The 25,385-nt window shown below is 36.0% G+C and overlaps 1 protein-coding gene across 2 annotated transcripts in view; it reads right to left on the minus strand.

Moving 5' to 3' along the window:
* LOC150102789 (synaptotagmin-1-like) overlaps nucleotides 1-25,385 on the minus strand; it is a 155,397-nt gene that overhangs the window by 24,325 nt on the left and 105,687 nt on the right. For both annotated transcript variants that reach the window (XM_090398690.1, XM_090398688.1), the window contains exons 5-6: nucleotides 13,887-14,243; nucleotides 7,780-7,894 (exon numbers count right to left, since the gene is read on the minus strand). In XM_090398690.1, coding sequence (XP_090254816.1) covers nucleotides 7,780-7,894; nucleotides 13,887-14,243 — 472 coding nt within the window. The remainder of the gene's footprint in view (nucleotides 1-7,779; nucleotides 7,895-13,886; nucleotides 14,244-25,385) is intronic.

The following is a 25,385-nucleotide window of genomic DNA, read 5'->3' on the forward strand; positions in this document are numbered from 1 at the left end:
TAAATGTTCGTAAAGAAAATTTTCATGTGTGTCAGACCTTCAGTATTTTCGAAACCTGATCAGCCCGTGTAAATATACGAAGCTGTTTGATAGTTTAAACACAAAAGCGACGTCATTATTATTATGATTACCAATGGCCGAATCTAACGTAGCGCCACCTTTATTTTACTTGTAATCTGTAGAATATTTTCTAAAATTCTAAAATCATCGCGTATACCTCGAAACGCTCGATATCATAATATTATAATTCACATAAGTGTGTTATATTTGAATTTTAATATCATAATATTACAATTCAAATATGACACTTCTGTGCCGCTTGAAATACTGAAAGTATATTATATTCATTTCATTACTGCGCGTATTTATTATTTAAAATAATAATAATAATAATAATAATAATAATAAATGATCTTTTCACAATTTTTACTCTGTGTCGCATGAAATAGTCTGGCACGCGCGACGTAAAGTTTCACATCTGAAAAGGTCACAAGTTATTACTCAAAATCCAGAGTAGGCAACTGTCTACTGTCGCAATATTTCAATGTTAGAAAACGAGTATCCAAGTTGAAGGTTTAATTAAGAAACTACAATAATTAAGTAAAGCTCGCCTCCTGGACTACACCGATCTCATGGGATTTCACAACTAAAGAAAAAAAAAAAAAAAAAAAGAAACCAGACAAGTTAAACTTTCTTGATTATTCTCTTCTTCATTTGTTTCTAACTCGAATTTATCATGTGACAAGCTTTGCGTAATAAGGCTTCGCTCCGAGAATAGTTGCAGTAGTGATTCAGGCTTCTTATTTCGAAAGTATTTCCAATGTAAACATGAATGCAAATTTAGAGGGGGCGAGGGGGGGGAGTAACTAGTAATATGATGGTATGTGTGAATAATAAGAATAAAAGTGCACAGTGTTTTAGTTCGCCCTCGTCATGATATTAATGTTCTTAGCATATTATCTAAGCGTAAAAATGAAATCGCGTGGATGTGAGTAGGTTTCCAATAACAACAAAAATCCATTGCATTGTTTTTTTTAATACTATTATTCTACGAAGTGAATTAATACTATGATTGATTAATCCACCTTCATTAATTCTATACGAATGAACAGAGCAAAGCAAGAAACGTCTTCCTTGGGTAAAGGAAGCTCGGCTATAAATTGCGTGTGTTCTTCTAGCGGTTTGCCTGTTTTGTGGGATGAAAAATCCGAGTTTTCAGTAGCAAAAACTATCACATCCGTATGAGACAGGCTAACCCACCTTCACATGAAAAGTCCTTCATTTATTCGCGTCCTAGACGGGTTTTGAACCCAGATATTTCCAACCAAAGGGCATCGCCAGTACCGACTAAGCGGCGATATTATAAAACATGTAAACTATTGCGTAAGTTGCAAGCATCGTGCTTTGAATTCAGGTTAGCTTGTTCATTTTATTTCATTTCTTAATATCAACAAAGCATAATTAATACCAGTTATAATATTTGGCGAAAGTGTAAGAATGTCTATTCGAAAGATAGATGAAAAGGGAAGAAGAGAAGTTGATTCGGTACGTTTGAAGCTAGACAGTAAATGGATGTTAATCAGTAACTGCTTGCGTTCTTGCAAGCTTAAAGGCAAGTGAAGCAACAACCGTGGCAGAAAACACTGGAATATCGTCCAATAAATACCGGCAAAAGAGGAAAATCCAAATGCATGGGAATAAGTGATTGGAATGAAACTGCGAGAGAGGGATCATTAATTTTCTGGTTTATCCTGTTCTAGTTAGCATTTTTAGGAGAATTTTAGGAGAGATGTAGTGTCGTAAACATACACCGAGTTTTTTTTCATGACTGAAGTCTAAGGCTTCTATCCGATGCCGTTGATTAACCACATTCTTCATTATTTTGAAGAAAACCGAAGCGAGGGAAGGCAACAACACGACAATATGATTCTTTTTGGAATTAGTTAAATATAGCTAAATATACTTGGAAGTAAATAATTTCATGAGTTCAGCTTTATCTTGGAATCATTTAAATGGTACCTCCATCTGTATGCGAGATGGAAGTTTGACCGGAAGGAATAAAAAAAAAATTCCATTACATTTGACCAAATCGATATTTGGATTTGGGGGGGGGGGGGGGGGAGAAGGGACCACCGTTTCACACTCGAAAAACTAAGGCTTGTATAGCGTTTGAGGATTTTAAGTGGAAAGGGAAATTAAACGGAGATCTTCATTCCAGTTAGAAGTAATTCTGGTATTCCATCGGACTAGAAATAGTTATTACAGCATTTAAAGGAAGAGTCTACAGAGGCCTTCATATTTCATTATATAATACGTGAAAGACATTCTGCAGTAAACAAGATTTAGAGAAGGTTATGGTACGAGTTAAAGAAGAAAAGTGCACTATAGAGTATACACTGCTTGGAAAGAAATTAACAACCCCCATAGGCAAGGTTCATCGTGCTATGTAACGAGTCACGTGTTCGTAATAGGTATAAATCGGAAAAATATGATGCACTCAAGTCAGTGCAACTGTGTACCGACTGTGAGAAGGAAACTGAAGGAGTTTGAAAGAGGTGTTGTGATAGGATGCCATGTCGCAGGCCTATCTGTTCTGCAAATTGTCGACAAGGGCTGCCATACTGAGATAGAAGCGCAGGTGCTATGCAAATACAAGTGCTGTCCACAGTGGATTACCCACCACACTAACTGAACATGACGGTAGCATGCTATGATCGATAATATGTAAAAACCGCCATTTGTCGGCCGACACGATTAAGGCGGAGTTCAGGGCATCGACTGGAACACCAATCTGCACAAAACATTCAGAGGCGAGGCACACTACATGGGCTTGCAATATGCAAGCCCCACATTACCCGAACTACCAAGCAGCATCGTCTTCGGTGGTGCAAAGAACGTGTACAGTGGAACTTGGAAAGCTGTGTTATGGAGCCACGAATCACGCTATACCCTCTACCGAGCAGATGGACCGGTGTGGGAATGGCGGATGCTCGGTGAATGTCTCTTACCAAAGTGCGTAATCCCAACTATGAAATTCCGAGGCAGTGGTGTGATGTATGGTTCTGTTTTTTCCGGTTGGCCTCGGACCTGTGTTTGTGGTGCCACAAACTTTGATTTCCGAGTGGTATTATCTGAACATTCTAGACAATGCAATACGTCCTACTTTTTTGGCGTTTCTACGGAACAGACCATTGTCTCTTTCAACAAGACAACACACTGTGTGTGTCATAAGGCTGTTGCTTTAACTGCATGGTTTGTGGATATGAACATCACCACACTTGACTGGTCTACACAGAACCCTGATCTCAACGCTATTCAATATCTGTGAGAAGAGCTGGAGTGTAGGGAGAGGTCAAAGAACGTCTGCCCCACAATAGTCCCAGATCTCATTACATGCCTACAGGAAGAATGGTCCAAAATTACCATTAATTGCTATCGTACGCTGGTGGAAAGTGTGCTCCATAGGACAGCTGAAGTCATCGCAGCGAAAGGAGGTCCTGTATAAGATGGGGGCCATGGCCATTTGTTCCTCACATCATGGTGACCGTTGATTTCTTTCCAAACAGTGTATTTGGATGGAGAACTATCTACAAAAAAGATGAAGAAATTTCGAAGGATACTGAGGATGATTTGGTATTCTTTTGTGTAGATGGACAATGTATGTTAGATTCACTAGTAACAGAAAATACATCGACCTGCCTTCTAGCTTGATCGGGAAAAGAGAAGGCCAGTTGGAGTTGTGAACATTAATCAAATTTCACTAATAAATAATCAGAGAGGTCAAAATAGTTCAGAATTTCGAGAGCACTAAAAACAACAAATGAATCCTTCAAAATTTGAGTCCGGGATAAGCATTCATCACCGTGTGCTTTTTGAAGCATTTGATCCGTTTCGGTAAAACGTTTACCAAGTTTAACACAAAAGTCAATCGCGGCTCTCTGTTCGAAACTCATTTTCCGATCGTTCGTCAAAACACACTGTCACTCTTGGCACGATAACTCGGCTTCTAATGAAACAAACGTCATAAACATTGACAGAACACTAATGAAGGTTGAAGCTTTCGACAACAAAAAGATACAAGAGGTGGCGCCACTAGTTTCTTATATTTTCGAAAAGTTCGGTTTCTTTTTGGACATAGGATGTAGTTATAGCGCGCCATCACTGAACATATACGATATTGTTCATATTTATGAATATCATTCACAGATACATGAAATATCCTCATGAACTGCATCTTCTTCTTCTTTTTTTTTTTACTAGAAATCTTTCTCTAATATCTTTCTCACTATCTAAACAACACAGAGAACTTACCTAGTCCCATGTGTTTGGAAACAAGCAGAAGTTAATCTTCATTATCGTTTGCATTTCAGTGCATTTCTGCAGTGGTGTGATAGACGAAAGTGGCGTTCTTGATCCTAACTAGTATTTATTGTATACACCGGTTCTTATTCTACGGTAGGTTTTGTTGTCGGGTTAAGAGAGAAGAAAATTACTGCTAGAAAATCATGAATTGTAATAAAGAAATGCGCGTTTTTCGTATTCAGCTTTGTGATGTGTCTATGGTGACCATATTAAAGATGAGGGCATGACGAAGCAGCGAATCTGGAGCCGCACAGAGATTAGCTCCTCGTCGAGTATAAATTCATGTACTGGAGTGGGCAAAGTTTGTTTCTTAATGTCCAGCAGATTCATGTCTTTTTGGCTCATTTCTCCACTATGTTTTCAACCTCTAATAAGTGTGCAAGACATTTTATTGCCATGCAACAAATGCTGCGACCATTCTCGTCTCTCCAAACTCCAAATAGTACAATGCACATTGTGTTTTAAATCCGATGTTATGTCGTTCTTCCAAGAATGAAAACTGCGAACAAAAACGAAAATACTGAGAAAGAAATAAGCAGGCCATTTCTGATAAACCAAAGCGTATCACATTCTATTGCTTACTTGTACTCATACACAATCATGACCTTTAGTCAATATTTCAAAATATATTTAAACATCCTGAAGAACTATTATATCACAGTATGCTATATTGATATAACATGTGAACTTATTATGTGCAGGAAATTGTATTACCATGGAATTGTCGAAGGATATAGTACGATTGGGAAGCGAAGCATTTTATATCAATGAACAACCTACTTGCAAATAACTGATATCTCCTATTTCACATTCACCTGAAAACTTTGGTTACTTTATGGATAGCTCGAGACTGACTTCGGATAAAATGCTTATTTATCAGACATTACATGTTTTGCAGAACTACGAAAAGAATACTTTTGCAAAACGTTGATGGAAACTTCACGAAAGCGAATTCTATGCGATACAGCTTTGTTGTTTTAGAGAGTACCACAAACTGGTTGGTTTGTTGATTTATCAAAGAAACTAACATTATGGAATGAGCGTATTACTTCTGTAAATAGCGAGTGTGCAGTTAGGCCGTCGTGTAGGAGATAAAACAGTTTCTTATGTATAGGATCAAGTAACTCACATTAACTGAAATGCTTTTATCAATGTGCCCCCTGTGCTGCTATGATGGGAATCGAACCAGGTTTTAGTAGCACCAATTGAGCTATAGTTAGCGAGAAGGGACAATTTCATGGACATTCTGAACAAGGTGGAAACCCTTATATTAACATATATTAAAATACATAACTAGCTAGTGGGGGAAGTTATGATTCCAAGAATAGAAAAATTTATTTGCAAATTTTAACTTTATGTGTTCATTTATTTGCGTGCCATGGAGGAAGACAGGGGGGGGGGGGGGAATCTTATACCAACATTCGCAGGGTGAGGAGAGGTATCCAAAAGACCACCAAAAAGTGCTACAATTTTTAAATACCCTCCCCTTCCGTTAAGTATGCTAAATTATCGATTATAATTTTGCCTTTTTCTCTTCGGGGAGAAGATAAATTTTGGATATATCGAATAACCTTCCGATTGGCCTCTTGAGTTGTCATATCCACTTTGCGCACTCAAATATATTGCTGACATATTTAAGCTAAATATGTTGTAAAAATTGTAAAACGTGAGCTGTATTTTTTTATCTTAGGCTATGTAGGCTTTACATCATGAAGGAGTGGGGGGGAAAGGGGCATAACGTACAGAGATTTATAAGTATAAATATCAGATTCAAAGTAAGGAGAGAAATATCACAAAGACTGCAGTCAGCCAAATGTGCAATTTTGATTCTGCTCAATCCATTTACTCAATCCATGGTCGTTAACATAATCTCTCTCTCTCTCTGCAAGTTTCTAAAGCCATGTCTTGTTTCCAGGGGCGACTCATGCATAGACACTGCGGAACCAGCATACCCAATTTTTCTCGATACATAAAATAAATTTATTAATTGATTTATATTTGTTTATAATATTATTTAATTTTATCATCAACAATCCTATACAATTCTCTTATTTTGTATAAAAAAAATAATAAAAATCCATCTTGTAGCACTTAGGAGGGCGAAGGACGCTAGCAGCACTGTGTTTACCACAATGTCATATTGCTACGCGCCCAAGCATATGCACGTCACAGTGAGATGCGATCTATTAGCGTAATGCAGCACTGTCCGTCGCGCAGTTCCACTGTTCGTAGTGCTTACTGTGTTTACTCAGTCTCTTTAAATATTTGGACATTACAATTAAAGACATAACATATGTTGTAGTTTTTATTTTAGAACATTATTGGGGTTACGATAATGGATTTTATTTTTAAGTAATTTTGAATTATACCAAACTGTATAATTTTATCCATAATAAATAATATTGTTTCATGTTAATTTTTTTTAAAATTTTTACCATAATTTTGATATTTTATTCAAACACGTATACACTGTACTTACAGTGTGTATGTATATTTTGAAAGTTGCAGCACTCCCACGATTTCAAGCCACGAGCTGCCACTGCTTGTTTCACTAGTTTCTACTGAAGCTTATTATGCTTTTATTACCATCATATTTTCAATGATTCCATCCTAAAGATTGACTTCTTAGTATCACGCTTTTGCCATTTAGCACTTCATACTCAATCCATACCTCTTCAATCAGACTTGTCACCAACATCCAGAAAAGAAAGAAGGAAGGACGTAATAACTGGGATTTTTCGCTTCATCGTAACAAGTTTTCAATGGGATCTTCTGCACTTAAGATTAGTTTCTTATGCTAATTCCACCTGGGAAATCTAGGACAGAATTTTAACAGTGCAAATGTACTCTAGCCGCTTAGCAACAAGCAGGACAATTTTTGTCTTGCACAAGGCAATAAAAATTTACCGCCTAAGGACAAACGTCAATGTCGAGAGTGTGATTTAGACTCGAAGTACTTCTGAATTCTTGTATAGGTTTTTTAGAGCCCTTGGAGGTTTCAATGGGGGTGTAATCACATGCGAAATCAAGGTTCAAAAAGTTTTTTCCTTGTATCAGGGATCAAATATAAAAGATCATCATAATTTTTATCACAGTGAATTCTTAATTCGCATGCATGCTTAAGATAAACTTTTTAAACCATTTATAAATTTTCATTTTACTCAAGCTGCTCTCGCATGACGCAATAGTAGCAAGCAAATTTAGAAACATGCGTAATGTAGAGATAACATATCAAAAGGATCAGCTGACAAATCTCAAGAAGAATTACTGATTTGACATGAGGCAGCTCTCGATTAACGACTTTATTGTAAATAGTTAATATGAGAGGATAACAATTTGTTATAGCACAGAATAACACAGAATAACAATTTGTTATGAGAGAAGGCCAACGATCGTAATTAACATTTGTAAACTTACTGAATGTTTCTGGATCATCTGTGGGGAATCGGAGATTGTTAGCTTTGAGGATATTGATTGTCAGCCTTTCAGCGGTTGGAAGATAGCTGAGTCCAAACAACAATTCACCATTGTCCTGGAAATATACAACCGCGTATTAATTATGAGCTTCTGAAACTGATATTAGGATTTTTAAATTCGGGAAATACATGAATGATAATCATAAAAACAAATACAAAGTACTGATTTTATCCGATTAATTAAAATCCATTTTGTTCTTCAGGAAAATACGTGTTGACATCATACTACAGCCAACCTTACATCATACATTACTGTTTACAGTTACAAAATTATTAAAAGCACTAATATTGAGGGAAAAAGTCACTTTACATGAAATAATTGGCACGTTATGTACTGACACATCTCCCCACTTTGTGAAGAATTTATTAACTTTCTTTTCTAACAAAGTAAATCAACCTGGAATTCACTATGAGAATGCTTTTAAAACAAAAGGCGAATCTTTCTTTAGAAGTTAATAAATTATTATTGCAACAAGTATAAATATAAATCGCTGTTAAAAAAAAAAAAATCAGCTAACGCCTTTTTATTCCCGTATACGGGAGTAGGCGAGGCCATTTAGCCCTATCTAATTTTTGGAGACTGAGTGGGCAGTTCAATCTCCACTGGTACCCAATCAGAGACAGATGGCCCAAGGCTATCACTAATCAAGCGGTACGCAGTGAAGAGAGATGTGCCGCCATCTCGTGGTCCCTAACCCTAACACAATATATTTAATGTCTGAAATAATGTGGGTTCTACGGTCGATTTTCTTGAGTTTACAGGACGAAAAACCCGAGTTTCCGGGAGGAAAAACCTGCTTGCCCGTGCCAGAGATCGACTAACTCGGGAACCGGTCGAAAAAAGGCTTAGAAAAATTTCCTCTAGTCGCCGACTAGACTCGAAACCAAGTCTTCCTTCATGCGGCCAAGCGCAGCAGTATGCAAACGCCACATCCGCTGAGCTACACAGGCATCTAAATCGCTGTTAGAACTGGAAAATCATAAACGGTTTTCTTTTAAATCACTATACCTTTATCGTTAACCTAAAAAAAAGACAGGCCATCTTATTAACTCTTTTGAACAGGCTGTTTTTTTTTTTTTTTGCTAACAAAACAATCTCGGATGAATAAGAGATTTAATAAATTTGTGTACTCGTTATATCTTTAAAATAAAGGCAGTACCCTTGTCCCGCTATATTATTTGTGGTAGTTAATGATGAGTAATAATTAGTAATAATCACAACAACATATTACAACAATTACAGCAGGAGTATGGAGTGGATGGCCAACTATTAGCTGCCATCAAGTCCCTGTATGAATGCTCGGAGTTTTGTGTCAGGATAAACAGCACAAAGTCTGAACCTTTCACAGTCTCCCTTGGCCTCCTCCAAGGATGTGTTCTGTCACCCCTCCTTTTCATAATATTTATGGACTGGATTGATAGACACAGCCGAGGCAGTGAGTGTGTGTCAGAATTGGAAGATGTAGCATTGGACGTCTGCTTTTTGCAGATGACGTAGTTCTGCTTAGCTCTTCCACAGATGACCTCCAGCGGACCCTGGATAGGTTTGTAGCTGTTTGTGCAGAAGCTGGAATGAAGATCAGTGTGGCCAAAACTGAAACATTTGTGGTCTCAAGACAACCATTCCAGTGCATTCTACATGTGATTGGAGTCTCACTAAGGCAGGTGGAGAAGTTTAAATACCTTGGGTCCATATTCACAAGTGATGGAAAATGGGACGTAGAGCTAGATACCCGGATTGGCTCAGCAAGCGCAATATTGAGGGAGCTTGGCCGTTCGGTAGTATTGAAGCGGGAGTTAAGCCAGAAGGCAAAGCTGGCTGTCTTCAATAACAGTCTATGTCCCCATCTTCACCTATAGTCATGAGAGTTGGGTAATAACTGAAAAAATGCGGACACGAATCCAAGCGGCTGAAATGAGGTTCATTCGAGGGGTTGCTCCAAATTGCAGAGTCAGAAGCTCTGCAATTCGGGAAACCCTCAATACTCAACCGTTGCTTCTCCGTGTTGAGAGATCACAGTTACGTTGGTACGGGCATCTGGTCAGAATGCCACAAGAAAGGCTCACCCAGCAGGCCCTGTTTGCCAAGCCAGAGGTTGGGAGGCCACGTGGAAGGCCAAGGACTCGCTGGACAGATTATATCCAAAACCTTGGGTGAACACGTTTGGGAATCGCACCAGAACACCTGAGCTTGGTGGCGGAGGATCGTGACCATTGGAAGTTCCTCTTGCAGCTGTTGCCCCCACAACCCAATTAGGAAAGGTGGTCTTGAAGATGTATGTATGTACAACAACAGACTCATTTCATGTTTCATTTGGTTTTTGATGAATAAACCATGACGAAAGGGAGAAATTTTAAAGACATATAGAAAAAAAAATAATAAAAAGCAGTGATCGACCATTTAAGTTTTTTAGCAACTTCAACAAGCGCAATATTACGGGAGCTTGGCCGTTTGGTAGTATTGAAGCAGGAGTTAAGCCAGAAGGTAAAGCTGGATGTCTTCAAATACAGTCTATGTCCCCATCCTCACCTATGGTCATGACAGTTGGTCATCACTGCTTACTAATAATTAAATCAGTCTTGGAATAGTGTAATACTATATCGTTCCTAAGTTGCGATCAGTCATTCTTCACGGCTGTTCATTTTACTCCTTGCATTTGTTCAGATGAGCAAATGCAAGGTAATAGCTACTCAAATTCGATAGCCATTTTCTACCAATGAATTAAGTTTTCCATTGCAATAATGCTATTAATGTAAAAATTGCTTATATTTCTTATTATATTATAATCTGAATTCTCAATAAGTGGCTTCTGCCAGATGACTTTTCGACTAAAAAAACCTGCATTAATTAGAATTGAAGGGAAGTGAAAAAATGAATATAAATAAATTGGAAAATTAATAACAAAAATTTTATTTATTCTAAGTGATTACAAGACTTATAAAATAATAGTATAACGATTATGACAACTCAAAAAAAAAATAATATAAAGAATATTTTTATTATATTAATATTTACAATAGATAGCATATATTGTGTTAGGGTTAGAGACCACGAGATGGCGGCACATTTGAGCCGTCTCTCTTCACTGCGTACCGCTTAATTAGTGATAGCCTTGGGCCATCTGTCTCTGATTGGGTACCAGTGGAGATTGAACTGCCCACTCAGTCTCCAAAAGTTAGATAGGGCTAAATGGCCTCGCCTACTCCCGTATATACGGGAATAAAAAGGCGTTAGCTGATTTTTTTTTGATTTTTGATAGCATTTAATCCAAATTAAACCGAAATTAAATTTTATTTAAATAAATCAAATATTTATATATTTGTACATTCTAAAAAAAAAGTATAAACTCTCATTAATAACCATCACAAAAATTTACAGAGCGTCCTGTTAGTTTCAAATTTTTTGTGTTTGCGTTGAAATAAAATACTCCTATTTTTTTTTTTTTTTTTTTTGGGAGGGGGGCCTATGTTTTGAATTTTTAAAGGAATTTTTAAATGTTACTAAAAATATTTCGGGGAAAAATTATAATATTTTCGGGTTAAAAAAAAAAAAAATATATATATATATACTTGCATAATATAATTATAATAATTTAATTTCAGTATTTTATTTTTTTCCCGACACTTGGCAACGTTTATTATTAACCAGCCTATCAAAATTTGGACTCGACTCAAAGATTGTGAGCATACGACCTTCTTTATGGCAGAAAGGTTGACGTCGGTTAATCTTGATCTGTGGGCTCTTTTGTTACCTTTAATACATGAGAATAATTGTTCACATAAATAGGTGCTTCCAAAATAACACAGAATATTTGCTGCAAACTTTTTTATTTCCGGATATTTTTGACCTAAATAACTGTATATTTTTGGTACACAATCTTCTTGGTATTTCGCTTTTAGAATGGAATCATTTTGGAAATCAATAAGTTCCATTTGAATACAAATTGGAGCTTTTTCGAAATTAAAGGAAAAAGGATCCGTAAAATGCGAAAAAACTTCTTCCTGCTCCTTGAAATCTTTAAATCGCCTATCAAATTCGTCTTTTATCTTTTCTAGTTTGGGACAATATTGAGAAAAGGTAAAACTTTGATTCTTATTGTTCAACTGTTCACACATAGGAAAGCAATTTAGAATATTCTCTTTTAAATGATTTTGAAACAAAACTAACTTACATCTAAAACTTGCCGGTGCATCATACATGTGTGTTATTAACTGATCTTTCCCTTGAAGTTTGACATTTAAATCATTCAAATGTCCTATAATATCAACTAAGAATGCCAGATCTTGTACCTATGTCCGATCATTAAGAAATGCAACATCATGATTTTTCATTTCTAGGAACAATTTGATCTCCTCTAAAAGTAAAAAAAAAAAACACCTTTTTAGAACCTTATGGCAAGATAACCAACGAATCTCTGTGTAATAAGGTATCCCTTAAAAATTCACTCTCCAAGTCTTTTAGAAATTGTGCAAACTGGCGTTGATTGAGGCCTCTGGATCGGATGAAGTTCACGCTATTTATCACAGGCTTAAGTACGCTGCTTATTTCCAACATTTTGCAGCACAAGTAAAAATTACAAGTAATTTACAAGATTTTAGATACGTAATGAACACCCTTCACGAATGTCTGAGAAGTGAAAGCAGAACGTAAAATCGGCAGCAATGGTAGGCTAATAGAGAGAGAACAGCTATGAAGATGTGGATATGATTGGTGCGGTATTAACAAAAGATCGCGTTACCAAAACACAAAGTCAAACCGACATTTTTGAGCTGAAACGCTAATTCTCTTCAACCAAATTCCATAACATCTGAAACTGTCTTAACAACATTCACTCTATATGTCTTAGTTTTAACACGTTTACGAATTTTATTGCAGCTTTGTGTTTGAGTTAGTGGGGCACTCACACACATCTAACTAAAAACAATAGATTTTTGTTAGATACTTTGTTTGCCGGTGAAACATATGGTTTTGCTTAAGTTTAAACAGCGTGGTTAATGTGGGAGGGGACATGTGATTCATTAGTTAGTGCCGTTTTTATACCAGTTGTCTCTAATTGCAGTTGGGGAAGGCATGTTGTTTACCGCGAGGAGCGAGTTATTGTTCCGACGTGAAAGCGATTAAACTTTATTTTCGTGTGCGATATACAGTACATGCAAAACTTTTTAATTTCTTTTTTCATAAAGTAAAATCAGGGTACAGGGGTGTGCGTCATATGCGAGGGCGAGTTATATTCGAGTAAATACGGTATTTCTGTTTTATTATAAAAAGCAATCATCCTTTTTTAAAAATCTTTCCTTGAGGCGTCGGGGACCACACGAAATTGCTTTGGGGGCTGCCAGTTTGACACCTCTGTCTTAAAGGAAGCCAGTCTGGTTGGTCAGCATACTCCCGCCAAGGGCAGGGCCGTCCTTATACTTTTTCGGAAGCGCTAGTGCGCTTCGAGGCCACTATCTTATTGTTTGGGACCCTTATATTGCCCTACTTTTTCGGGGTCCCAGCTAGAGTCTCGTGGCCCTGTGCATAAGTACGGTCCTGGCCAAGGGCATGGATGTTTGTGATTGTCCAACTAACCGTTTACTACTGCTATGTCCTAGCGCAGCATGACCTTTGATGTTTTTGCACCATAACGAAAAAAATCGTAGAGAGAAATGAAATTCTTTTTTGAGTTTGAATCTGGTTTTCTTCCTAACAAGGTCGGAAGCCATCGGGAAGAAAATGAAATGAAGCAGCCATTAATTTTGAAGTGCTAAAATTTACCGAATTATAAATGAAAGCGAATACTTTCAATAGAGAAAGACAAAACTTAATGAAGATTATGAGAAGCGAAGAAATAATTGCCAGAGAGAGAGAGAGAGATGTATACGTAAAATTATTAGTGAGTGATTTTTAAAAGAAATGGAATTCCTTTAAAAATTCAATGCATTCAAGATGCAGCATTGAATGTTCTCCTTCAGAGAAATGATAATCATAACACTAGCCAAAATGAGACTAGATTTATTCATTTTTGTAAAGTCTGATTTACGGAAGAGTAAATAATATAAATTTACCTGTCTGGGCTCCGTGAAGTCAAGCGTATGGAGCTGCTCCTCAGCATTGGGAACTATCTGTAGCTCTTTTAATGAGAAGGTCACCTGCCCCAGTTCGCTGTCATTGCTATATTTTTCTTCATCAAAAGCGGCTATCCTAACGACGCACTCCTTTAAATCGTGTCTTGTTAAATCCATAACAAAAGTCTCTTTAAACAAAGGATGTTGTGTTTTCTTTTTGGTGCCTGTTTTGAACTCGTACAGATAAGGAACATTATTCTTGGACCATCGTTTCCGCCCCTTTTCCTTAAACATTTGTAAAGTAAGGTAAGGATCTCCAGTTCCACCATATTGTTTCGGAGGGAGGTACTGAGCTTCCTATAGAAAATAGAGCAAATAAAAAAAAAATTAGACACGGTTTTTAAAAGGTTTTGTATGAATTTGTATCTCATTTTAAAGATATTCATTAGTCATTCAAAGTCATTATTAAAAAAAAATACGAGGCCTACATATAATTGCTTCATATTATTACAAAAACATTTTGCTGTACATAATTGTCTAAAAATAAAATTGAGGTTGACTAAAAATAAAATTTCTCTAGTTGGTGACTAGACTCAAACCTCTAACAGTGTTTTTAATGCAATTCTTCAGTAACGAAACTTATGAGACCAAACAGACACCCATAGAATGAAACTATTTTATATTTATGTTTGCGTAGCATAAACGACAAATAAACTTAAACTGGGAAACTAGTGCACAATGTATCAAGATATGCGATATGGCAATTTCCTTTTGCTGGCACACGTAAAAAATTAGCATAAAACTATTTTTGCAGTGCAGAATAAGCATCACAGACCACTAGATAGAACATTATTTGTCTAATGACAATACCCAAATAGGATAATCGTCAATAATGTGTAAAACCAAACTAAATACTCACTTCTATGAATAATAACTAAATGCAACTACGTTGATTGACCAGTTGCAAATACATGAGAATCAACCTGGTGAAAGTGTGTCATACTTCATGCGAAATCCTGCGAAACACTCAGCCTGAATTATAAACAGTTTCATTACTGAAGTACATGTCTTCATACACGTTTACTATACACGAATTCAAATAAAGTGACTGGATCTTATCTTAAAAACTACATAAACCAAGCACTTATTTGAATCATAATTGAAGCATTATATATTAAATATTTTCGATTTACCAGGACTTAAAGTCCATTAAGAGTGTTCTAGGTTACATTCATGTTTATGATTTTGAGGAGAAAACAGGAGTAACCGAAAAAATATATATATACCAACCTTTGGGCATATACTGTGTCACCTCAGGCATAAATGTATTTATATACAACAAAAAACAAGATGTCCAAAAGTACTAATTACAAATTATCACACATCTCATTAATTACTTTCTTTATTGCCCATGTGAACTAAATAAAATTTATTAATAATGATGATTAACAATATCCATAATATCCTCCCTAGATCCTACTAATTTATTAATCACCTACATCAGGGCTGTCCAAAACACGGCCGGCATGCGGTCCTCGATACGATTTTGTGCGGCCCGCCTGTGGGGTTTGATTTTCACGAGCGAAAAAATAAAATAACAGTTTGAATCGAATGCGTATTAGATATTTTAATTCTATCACTAATCGATAATCTCGATGTTGGTAATTTTATTTGGTGTTTTTACATCACTATATACCCACGTGTGTTTCAAATATTAGATGTGTCAAAGAAGCGTTCTTACACTGTTTTGTTTCAATGCGCATGCTCCGGGCGCTCACAGGGAACGTCAGCGCGCAATTAGCTTGTTCAGCTATCGAGGTTGTGTGGCTGCTGCTCACCAAATTACTAGATACGCACTGTGATGCGGCCCTCGGATAAATCTTTTTTTTTTTTTTTTTAATGCTGCCCTCGGATCACCTAAGGTTGGACAGCCCTGGCCTACATGATGACCAAAAACGCACTAAAGTCTCAAATACCAATACCAGTTATTCAACTGGGTGACAATTCTCCTTAGACCTAATATTTTTAATGTGATTCCCACTCAGGAGAACCCATAGTACAGCGGTACTGTGGGTGCGCTAACGATTTTACTTTTTAAAAAAGTTAATTTTATATTTTTTGTATTTTTATTTATTTTTACATAATCCAGAAATCCTGCTCTAGAGACCAAACATGAAACTTTTTAAAGCCACTTCAGGCCTCCAATAAGCAGGAAAGCTGTCTCACACTGGATGAAATTCATCTCTCACCTAAAAAACAATCAAAAGCATCCGTGTTCAAGATGCCATTCTAATTCGCGGCCTGTTGAATCAGATTTAAAATTTTAAGATTAAAATGTTAAATCTGATTAGAATAACGACCAATGTTGTAAAAGCAACTAATCTACACGCACAGTTTTTAGTAAATCAATTTCTTAAATGTCCATACGAAGTATGCAGTAGAGTAAAATAAGTATCATTCAAAATTTATTACTAGCTAATTACCCTTACTAGTTATTATCTAATTACTAGTTAATTAGTTAATATATCTGAACTTTATGGATATATCTTACGTCACACAGTAAGTTATTCAGTAACACAAAAAGAGATAATTATGCTACAATAATTCTCTTTAATCCCAAAATAATTAAAACCTTAATCCCAAGTCTATAAACTAGTGGTCTATACCAACCAATACGTACAACACATTTCATTTTTCTTATTCTATTAATTTTATATTTTTAACCTACCATCCACCAGTAATATTCATTATATTCTTAAAGATGTTCACAGTGAATGCAACCTCAAGATTTAGAGGAAGACCATTCCATAAATTTTTCTCTTCTGGAAAAAATGAGTTTTCCTAATATTACTTTTTTTTTTCATTATCTTTTTATTATGCCATCGAGTACGCCCATGCACAGCCAAGTGCGAGAGAGAGAGAGAGAGAGAGAGAGAGAAAGAGAGATGGGATAGCTATTTTTTTATGAACTAATTTATAAACTTCAATTAAGTCTCCCTTCTGGTAGTTAAGCCCTGCAAATGGCAGTGTACCCATCCACTCTCATAACTTCCTGATTTAATCCTCCAACATACTTAGTGGACTTCCGTTCTATAATTTAGTTCTTCTAACGTTCATTAGAAATCTGGGTGACCCAAAGCTGAGAACCATAATAAGACTGACTTAACCAGAAACTCGTATAAAACTTCTTCATTTTTTATACATGAAACACTATAGTGCTTAACTAGCTATCTTGTCAATATGATTCCTGAGCTTACGTTCTTTCTCCATTATAATATCCAAATCTTTTTATTCAGTAACTCTCTTTAGATTCTTCTGATTCAGTTTAGATGCATTTACATTAAATGACATTATATCATCCAATGTCACTTTATTATCAAACCGAATATATTTACATTTTTCCAAATCGAATTTTAATCTCCATTTACCTCTGTTTTTCTACTCTTTTAAGACATTCTAAAGAGACTTGAAGTCATTTAAACAATGTACTAATGTAACCTAATTCAACTTCACTACTAAAGATTGAAATTTCGTTGTTAATACGCACACTTAAATAATCGTTAAAGGCCCGAAAACTGAACCAGGTGAGAGTCCACTCCTGAAGATGATTCTTAGAAGTCTTTCCTTTAAACATTAATTCCTAATGCCTATCTGTCAACAAATTGCATATCTGTTTAACTAAATGATCATCGATACCTAATTGACACACCTTTATTAGTAAATTCATATGTGGTACACTATTAAAACCTTTACGGAAATCTGCACCATCATGCCCATTGTCGCTAGCAGTCACACTCGTAATCTCTTCATGAAAAGTTAAGATTTGTAATGATCGTCAAAACAAAACCGTATGTGCGTTGCTCAATGAATAGGCTCAAAAACGTACTAGATGTAGTTACAAATTATTTTTTTCCATTAATTTGTCATTGAGACAATTTATCTATGAGACTAACTGGCTTAGTTTCCCCATTTTAAGAAGTGTCTTATGAATCAGTATCTTCCAATGGAAACTTCCAATCAACAGACCATGATTCCTAATTGTAATTATTCATTGAAAATAATCGTAACTCAATTAATTAATCCCGACATTAATATCAAAGGCAAAATGTCATCTCTAACGTCTTTGTCGGTTGTCAAACATTTTAAAATATCAATAAAGTTCCTTATATGGTATAAGATCTATCACTGCATCTGCCTTCTTAATTTGCATCATCTCATCTTCATTATCACTTCTTTAACATAAACTCGAAGTAATTATAAAATACTTCTTTCTCAATAGGTCTCCCAAAATCCTACCTGATAATGTAAGCTGATAGCGCTAACATCCATTATATTTGACTTACTCACTTTTTGTTTATCTATAAAAATCTTTTAACTGGTCTTAACGTTCCAATCCAAGTAAAGGCTGGACGGATTTGGAAAAGTGTTAGGAGTTGATCAGAAAAGAAGTAATGGAAGAAAAAGAGTTTTTTGAAGGCCAAAGAGGATTTGAAAGTGATGTACTTTTGCTTTGCAATGATAGGCTAAATGCGAAAATTAACCAAATAAGAAAAAAAACTGATTAAAGTTGGCGAGTGGAGTTTTATTAAAAGTAAGGAAAGTGAGGACATGGGTTTTCTTCTGAGAAATAAGACATGATTCCGTTTTGGTAGCATTAAAATTCGTTATCTTTATCTCACTTGAGAACGGTTAGAAGATAGGTTGTTTAAGGCACTAGTTATAGAAGATATTGAAGTTTGAGTCACATGAGTAGTACAAGGTTTTCTGAATGGCAAAGAACAGTGTGTACTGACATCAGCACGCTATGACTGTGATTGGCTTTTAGTGAGAGAGGATTATTGATGTGTTAAACGAAGCATAGAACCTTTGTATTGATGGGAAAATTAGATAAGGAACAAACTGCCCTTACACGCAATGAACGACCATTAACTAGGGGGGGGGGCAGACCATAAGATGGTGGCTTGAAAAGAAAGCTATGGTGCCCGACTCTATCAGGTGCTTTAGAAATATCATAGCAAACACATGAGATTCTCCCAATCATTCCATGGACTGTGTCTAAAGATGAGTACGGTTAAGTGAGAGAGTTTGCCGTAGAAAGAGGAAAACTAGAATCCATATTCGTGACTGAGAGTAATGGGGTATTGAGGTGAGGCCAATGGAACGATAACCTGATGGATAATTTAGCTTCCTTTTTAAAGAAGAGCAGGATAAAAGCTTACTTCCATGCACCTGGATAGGTTCCAGATGAGGAGGATAACTTTAAAGGTGATACAGGATGTGTGTTGATTCTGGATTACAAGCCCTTAGTACAACTGGAAGGACACCATCTAGTTGTCAATGTTTCAGAATGGTTAGAAAGACAGACTTAATTGTAATTTTCCTAAGAGTGAGGTAGAAAAATAGTAGTTCAGAAGTCTTACCCAACAGCTTTGGCAACTGACTACAATGCTCGACTGCAATTTAAGAAGGCATGCTTAGTGAATTTCGTCCTTACAAAGTTTGTCTTATATTTGGTGATGAATTTTTTGCATTCGTAACGTCTGTAATGTAAGCTGAGTGAAATTCTGGAGAATAAAGACACTCACTCATCTCAAAAAGGTGAATTTCGGTTATTACATCAGAACAAGTCATGGGATCAGGAGAGCGGAAACAATGATTGCACTATGGAAGAGAAGCATAGAAATTCCGAAGTTAATGGCAATTGTCAAGGGGGACACCCAGGATACGAGGCTAATAGGGACTGGGAGGAAGATCAGTCTGTATAATGGAAAAGATTATGGTCATATTTCCTATGGTCATATAAGACTGGAGCTAATGTTTTTCATATTCAAATTGTACGGGCATGAAGTAAGGATGAAGGACTTGTGAATGTGACTCCCACACACACAGAGTGCCAGGGCATCCGTCCAAGAATGGTTTGACAATTTCCCTGTAAGCTGCTATACTCGAGCTTCCTCCAAGCATAATTTGGTAGAGTAAGCAATAACGAGTTTCACCAGCTGATCGGCAAGCCTCCCATGCTATCAGCAGGTCCAATCCCTGCGGAAACTGCTTTATTGTTGTACCTTCGAATGAAGGAAGTACTAGCTCTCTAGTTCGATAATTGTGGTGCAAAGAGCATGCCCAGCAAGGCTAGCACTCGCATGTATATAAAGTGAGAGGACAGAAATCAGAGACAAAATTTGGCGATAGCTACTTCATGCCTCCAATAAGTAGAGTGCTTCACCGGGAGGTGAAAGTCATTTCCACCTAGCTCAGGTTCAGAACTTCCTTGTTAAGCCAAGTTCCTGCAACTACTATTACAAGCGGCTTAGTATATTCAGCTATTAATTAAAATCATTGAAGATATTTTTTAAACTTCACTTATTATTAGAAACTTTAAACTCTTCAAATGATACTTCGAAGATAATCTCCTGGCTGTTTCCCCCCCCCTTATGTCATAGACTTTGATAATCGCTTATTTTTTTTTCTCGATTCCTGTTGGTAGGAGTTTGATTTTTCATACAGATATGTCAAGGCAGCTATGGCCTTGCACGACTCAGTGGAATCAACACGAGGATTCATCCATCTTTATGAAACCAGCTCCTATTATTGATAAAAATGATCTCGTACATTGAGGAATCCAGTCACGCCTGGCATGCCTTCTATCAGTAAATCAGTTTGCTGCTGTTTTCGGACCATGCATTCTTCACTATCGTCGAATCTAAGTATAATACTAATGAATTCAACTTTATTAACGGTTAATTTAGCAGCCAAAATGAAAACTAAAAATTCTCCAATTTCTTCAGTAATCGTCTTAAATCATTTATTCCAATTAATACGAATACCTCTGAATTTCTTTCACGTCTTTTTTAATATTAGCATACATCAGATCTTCAATTTTCGCATCAGATAAACATTCTCCAGCAATTTTTATCGGCGATTTAACTTCACACGTTTCCGCCTACCTGTGCCATTGAATCAACATGAGTGTAATGGTGTAGTCTGCTGTGATGTCTTATTTACATCGTTTTTAAAATCCATGTAATTCCGTTAAATTAAAGAAAATACATTGATTATTTTGAAGGATGAAACTGAGTGTAATATTATCTCGTTTTGCAGCAATTTTTCTTCAAACTCTCCAGCTACTTATAATGTTCAGCTAACTATTTGTAGAATCTTTTATCCACTAAAGTTGCAACCTTTCTCCCTCGTGTGAATATCTTCTGCAATACAAGATTCACCGGTTTCTTCTACTAACGATTACCATTCTTTATAAGATCGCTTACATTTGAATTGCTTGTTTATTAATCCTTCACCCCCTAGCTTGCCGTCCGAACCTTCTCTCCAACGTTTACTGCTGCCGCACCAAAGAATTTCTCAAGTTAAATTGTCTATTAAGTAAAATATCCAAATCATTGTATTTATTAGCTTTTTATAAAGTCATCCATTCAACTTACATTCATCTAATATTATCTCTTACCGAATCGGATATGCATGCATTTAATCATGGTAAATTTTAAATCCTACTTCCCTCTCTACTCTTTCAATATTTTTAGGCCATCTTGTAAGAAATAAAGAAGTCATACGTACAATTCAATACTCCGTTCAACGTTATTGATATTTTTATCCACCATTGATATTTTGTGTTACAAGTATGTATATGTAATTCACTCTAAATAACCTAAGCAAAATTCTTAGTAATTTATTACTTCCTGAAATGGTATGAAATCTAAGATTCTATTCCTTCTGGTAAGTTCGCGTACATTTTCATATTTTCACGAAGTTCCTCCTGAAATTTACTATCCAGTGTATATCAGCTCTTCTTCTAATCAATAAATTTCATAATAAAATCCCCCATTAATAAGAATTTGCCGTTCCATATCGCTTTGAGTAACTGGCACAGAATATTATCACTACTACCTCCACTATGGTAACATACTGCGTGCCTGTTATGCACCACTCTATCTCAAATTCATATTCCGAACAGTAATTCAATATATCGTGGTTGTAATAGCTTAAATTTTCACCAATAAGCAATACCATCCCTCCTTCCTCTTTTATCTTTTTGGTCTCGTCTGACAACATAATAATTTCCATTTTCGAATAATGGAAATTATAATGTCAGATATCATGAACATCAAACGTCATTCGTTAAGCCAAAACTCAGAAAAATTCACAGTATTCGTTAATTTCTCTAGTAAGCAATTTAAAATTACATGAGCTTTAGTGCAGGGCTGTCCAAAGCACTGCCCGCGGTGCGATTTTGTGCGGCCCGCCTGTGGGTTTTGATTTTCACGAGCGAAAAAATAAAATAACAATTTGAATCGAATGCGTATTAGATATTTTAATTCTATCACTAATCGATCATCTCGATGTTGGTAATTTTATTTGGTGTTTTTACATCACTATATACCCACGTGTTTTTCAAATATTAGATGTGTCAAAGAAGAGTTCTTACACTGTTTTGTTCCAACGCGCATGCTCCGAGCGCTTACGGGGAACGTGAGCGCGCGATTAGTGCGCAATTAGTGTTGTTCGTTTGTTCACCTTTCGAAGTTGTGTCGCTGCTGCTTACCAAATTACTATATACACATTGGATGCGGCCCTCAGATAAATCTTTTTTTTTTTTTTTTTTTTTTTAATGCGGCTCTCGGATTATCTAAGGTTGGACAGCCCTGCTTTAGTACATTAAAAAGTGATGCCATTCAAGATACAGTTTAATGCCGATTTTCCTTACCCTTGATAACACCCACCCTAATTATTTGGAATACTCGTTCATCTATATTGTCAACTGCCATGAATTCATCTGGTACCATAGAAATATATTTTTTCAAAATTCAAAGAACTTCTGCTTACATCAGTTTTATCTTTATAATTTTCAATAAAAGTGAATTCGAACAGACAAATATAATGCATGTATGGACAGTTTTTTTTCTTTAAAATTATACACAGTATCTTATTAGAATATACGCATAAAAATACATCACATCACTTAAGTCAATGTCTTTACTACTGAACAAAAGGAATAAAAGTGATTCATATCGATTACGTTAAGTGGATAATTTCGAGTTTATAAACATCCAGACTACTGCAGTTTATTGCGCCGTTTTCAGAATGTTCACTTCCAAGTAGGGGCACGCCTCATGGCACATGCACTCAGCAGTGATTTGGCTGCCGAAGAAGTAGAGTCTCTATTAATAAATAACCATATTCATCTAATGTTGACTTCCCACATACAGAGAGCATGTGATGAATAGAAAATAGGGACGCGTAAAAAAAACCTTTTAGTGAGCAAAAAACAAGTGTAGCTGCAACAGTACCGAATGTTTTCAGTACACTTAAAATGAGATCAGTATAGTGAACTTTCTGTTTACAAAACAACAAAGACGAATATGTCAAAATGTAAAAACATACCACGATGTTCTGCTCCATGTTTTCTCCTTCTCCATTTCCCCATATCTCTCTGTTAAACAATTTTTACAGCGAGCTGTGGAAAGCACTTTTTATGCAGAATTCACATCTTGCTTAGAATTAGGGATTTTTTTATTTTTTTAGCTGTACGGATTTATTTCGTGGAGAAGTAAAAATAGCATTTCATTGATATCAAATATGCAGTTAATAATAATAATAATAATAATAATAATAATAAATAAATAAATAAATAAAATAGCGTTGCATCTATAAAACATATAATTACGTAATAGTTATGGCATGTGATGTCACTTGCTCCAACCACATAATAAATCAAAATGCAATCTTTTTTCTTTTTGCATTTTTAAATTAGTAACTCCAATCTAATCTTAAATTCACTTTGACAAACTCTAAACAAATACCAACACAAGAATATTTCGAACTTAAATGTGTCACGCGTAAACAGAGTCAAAATTCCTTGGCACGTATCACGTCCTTGAAAAGAACGTTAGGACTGCTTCCTGTGGATACCACGAAGAGGTCAAAGGATACCATGAAGAAACCAATGAAATTTCCGTTCCAACTTTGACGAGATATAAATATCCGCATGTCGAGAGCGAGTATCAGGTTTTTTCCCGGCAGGCACAATCCTACGAATTTCAGTGATGATTATATGGAAAAAATCGCATTATCTCATTAATAACATTGCATATTGTTGACACAGATAAAAACTATTCTTGCAAAACAGGTGAATGTACTGCCTGCATCATTTATGAATAGACTTTGAGGTACCAAACTACGAGATATTGTGCAACCGTGTTAGTCAATAAATATGTATAGCTGTAATATGAACCTTGTTACAACACAGGATTTTTTCCAAATACTCCATGCTAGTGAAAAATATCCGCAGCGACATATCAGCACACTGAATTGCTGCTGAATCATTACTGTATTTATGTAGGATATTGGTACGGGGAAAGCGGTTTCGAGTTAACCGACTTTCCCGAGAGTTTTTCTATCAAGGGGAGGGGGGTGTTCATATTAGCCATCGATCAGTTTGTGCGACAGAAAACACAATTAGGGCATCCCGAGATCCGAATCTGCCTGACATCATGAAAGATGGAAACAGGGAATGTGACAAGGAATTCGTCAATATCAGAAGAGAAGCTGACAAAAAGGGATAGAAGCGCGCTGGAAAGATTTGTGCATCAAACAAAGCTAGTCCAGATTGTTATAACCAGTGGCGGCTCGTGGCCTGAAATCGTGGGGATGCTGCAACTTTCTAAATATACATACACACTGTAAATACAGTGTATATGTGTTTGGATAAAATATCAAAATTATGGTAAAAAATTAAAAAAAAAATTAAACATGAAAAAATATTGTTTATTATCGATAAAATTATACAGTTTGTATAATTCAAAATAACTTAGAAATAAAATCCATTATCATAACCCCAATAATGTTCTAAAATAAAAACTATAACAAATGTTATGTCTTTAATTGTAATGTCCAAATATTTAAAGAGCCGGAGTAAAAACACGGTAAGCACTACGAACACTCTACTACTGGCGAAAACTGCATATAAACAACAGTGGAACTGCGCGACGGACAGTGCCGCATTACGCTAATAGCTCGCATCTCACTGTGACGTGCATATGCTTGCGCGCGTAGCAATATGACACTGTGGTAAACACAGTGCTGCTAGCGTCCTTATCCCTCCTAAGTGCTACAAGATGGATTTTTATTGTTTTTTATACAAAATAAGAGAATTGTATAGAATTGTTGATGATAAAATTAAATATTACAAGCAAATATAAATAAATTAATAAATATATTTATATATCGAGAAAAAGTGGGGGTGCTGCAGTTCCGCAGCGCCTATGCACGAGGGGCTCCTGGATATTACTTATTTTTAGATGAAGTACGTAAAGAGAGAAATAAAGGGTCGAATTCGCCTACAGCTTCAACCTTCTACTTTGCCGATTGTGTGAAAATTATTAGGGAAGACCTTAGGCAACCTAAAGACGACTGTATTCCAATTCTGGTGGAAATCTATTGATTCTGATGTTTTCTACAGTATTCACATTTCTCCAGTTTATATAT

The sequence above is a fragment of the Typopeltis vanoorti genome, chromosome 10 (genome assembly GCF_054136105.1).
Source record: "Typopeltis vanoorti isolate ZY-2024b chromosome 10, IOZ_Tvanoo_1.0, whole genome shotgun sequence".
NCBI lineage: Eukaryota > Metazoa > Arthropoda > Arachnida > Uropygi > Thelyphonidae > Typopeltis > Typopeltis vanoorti.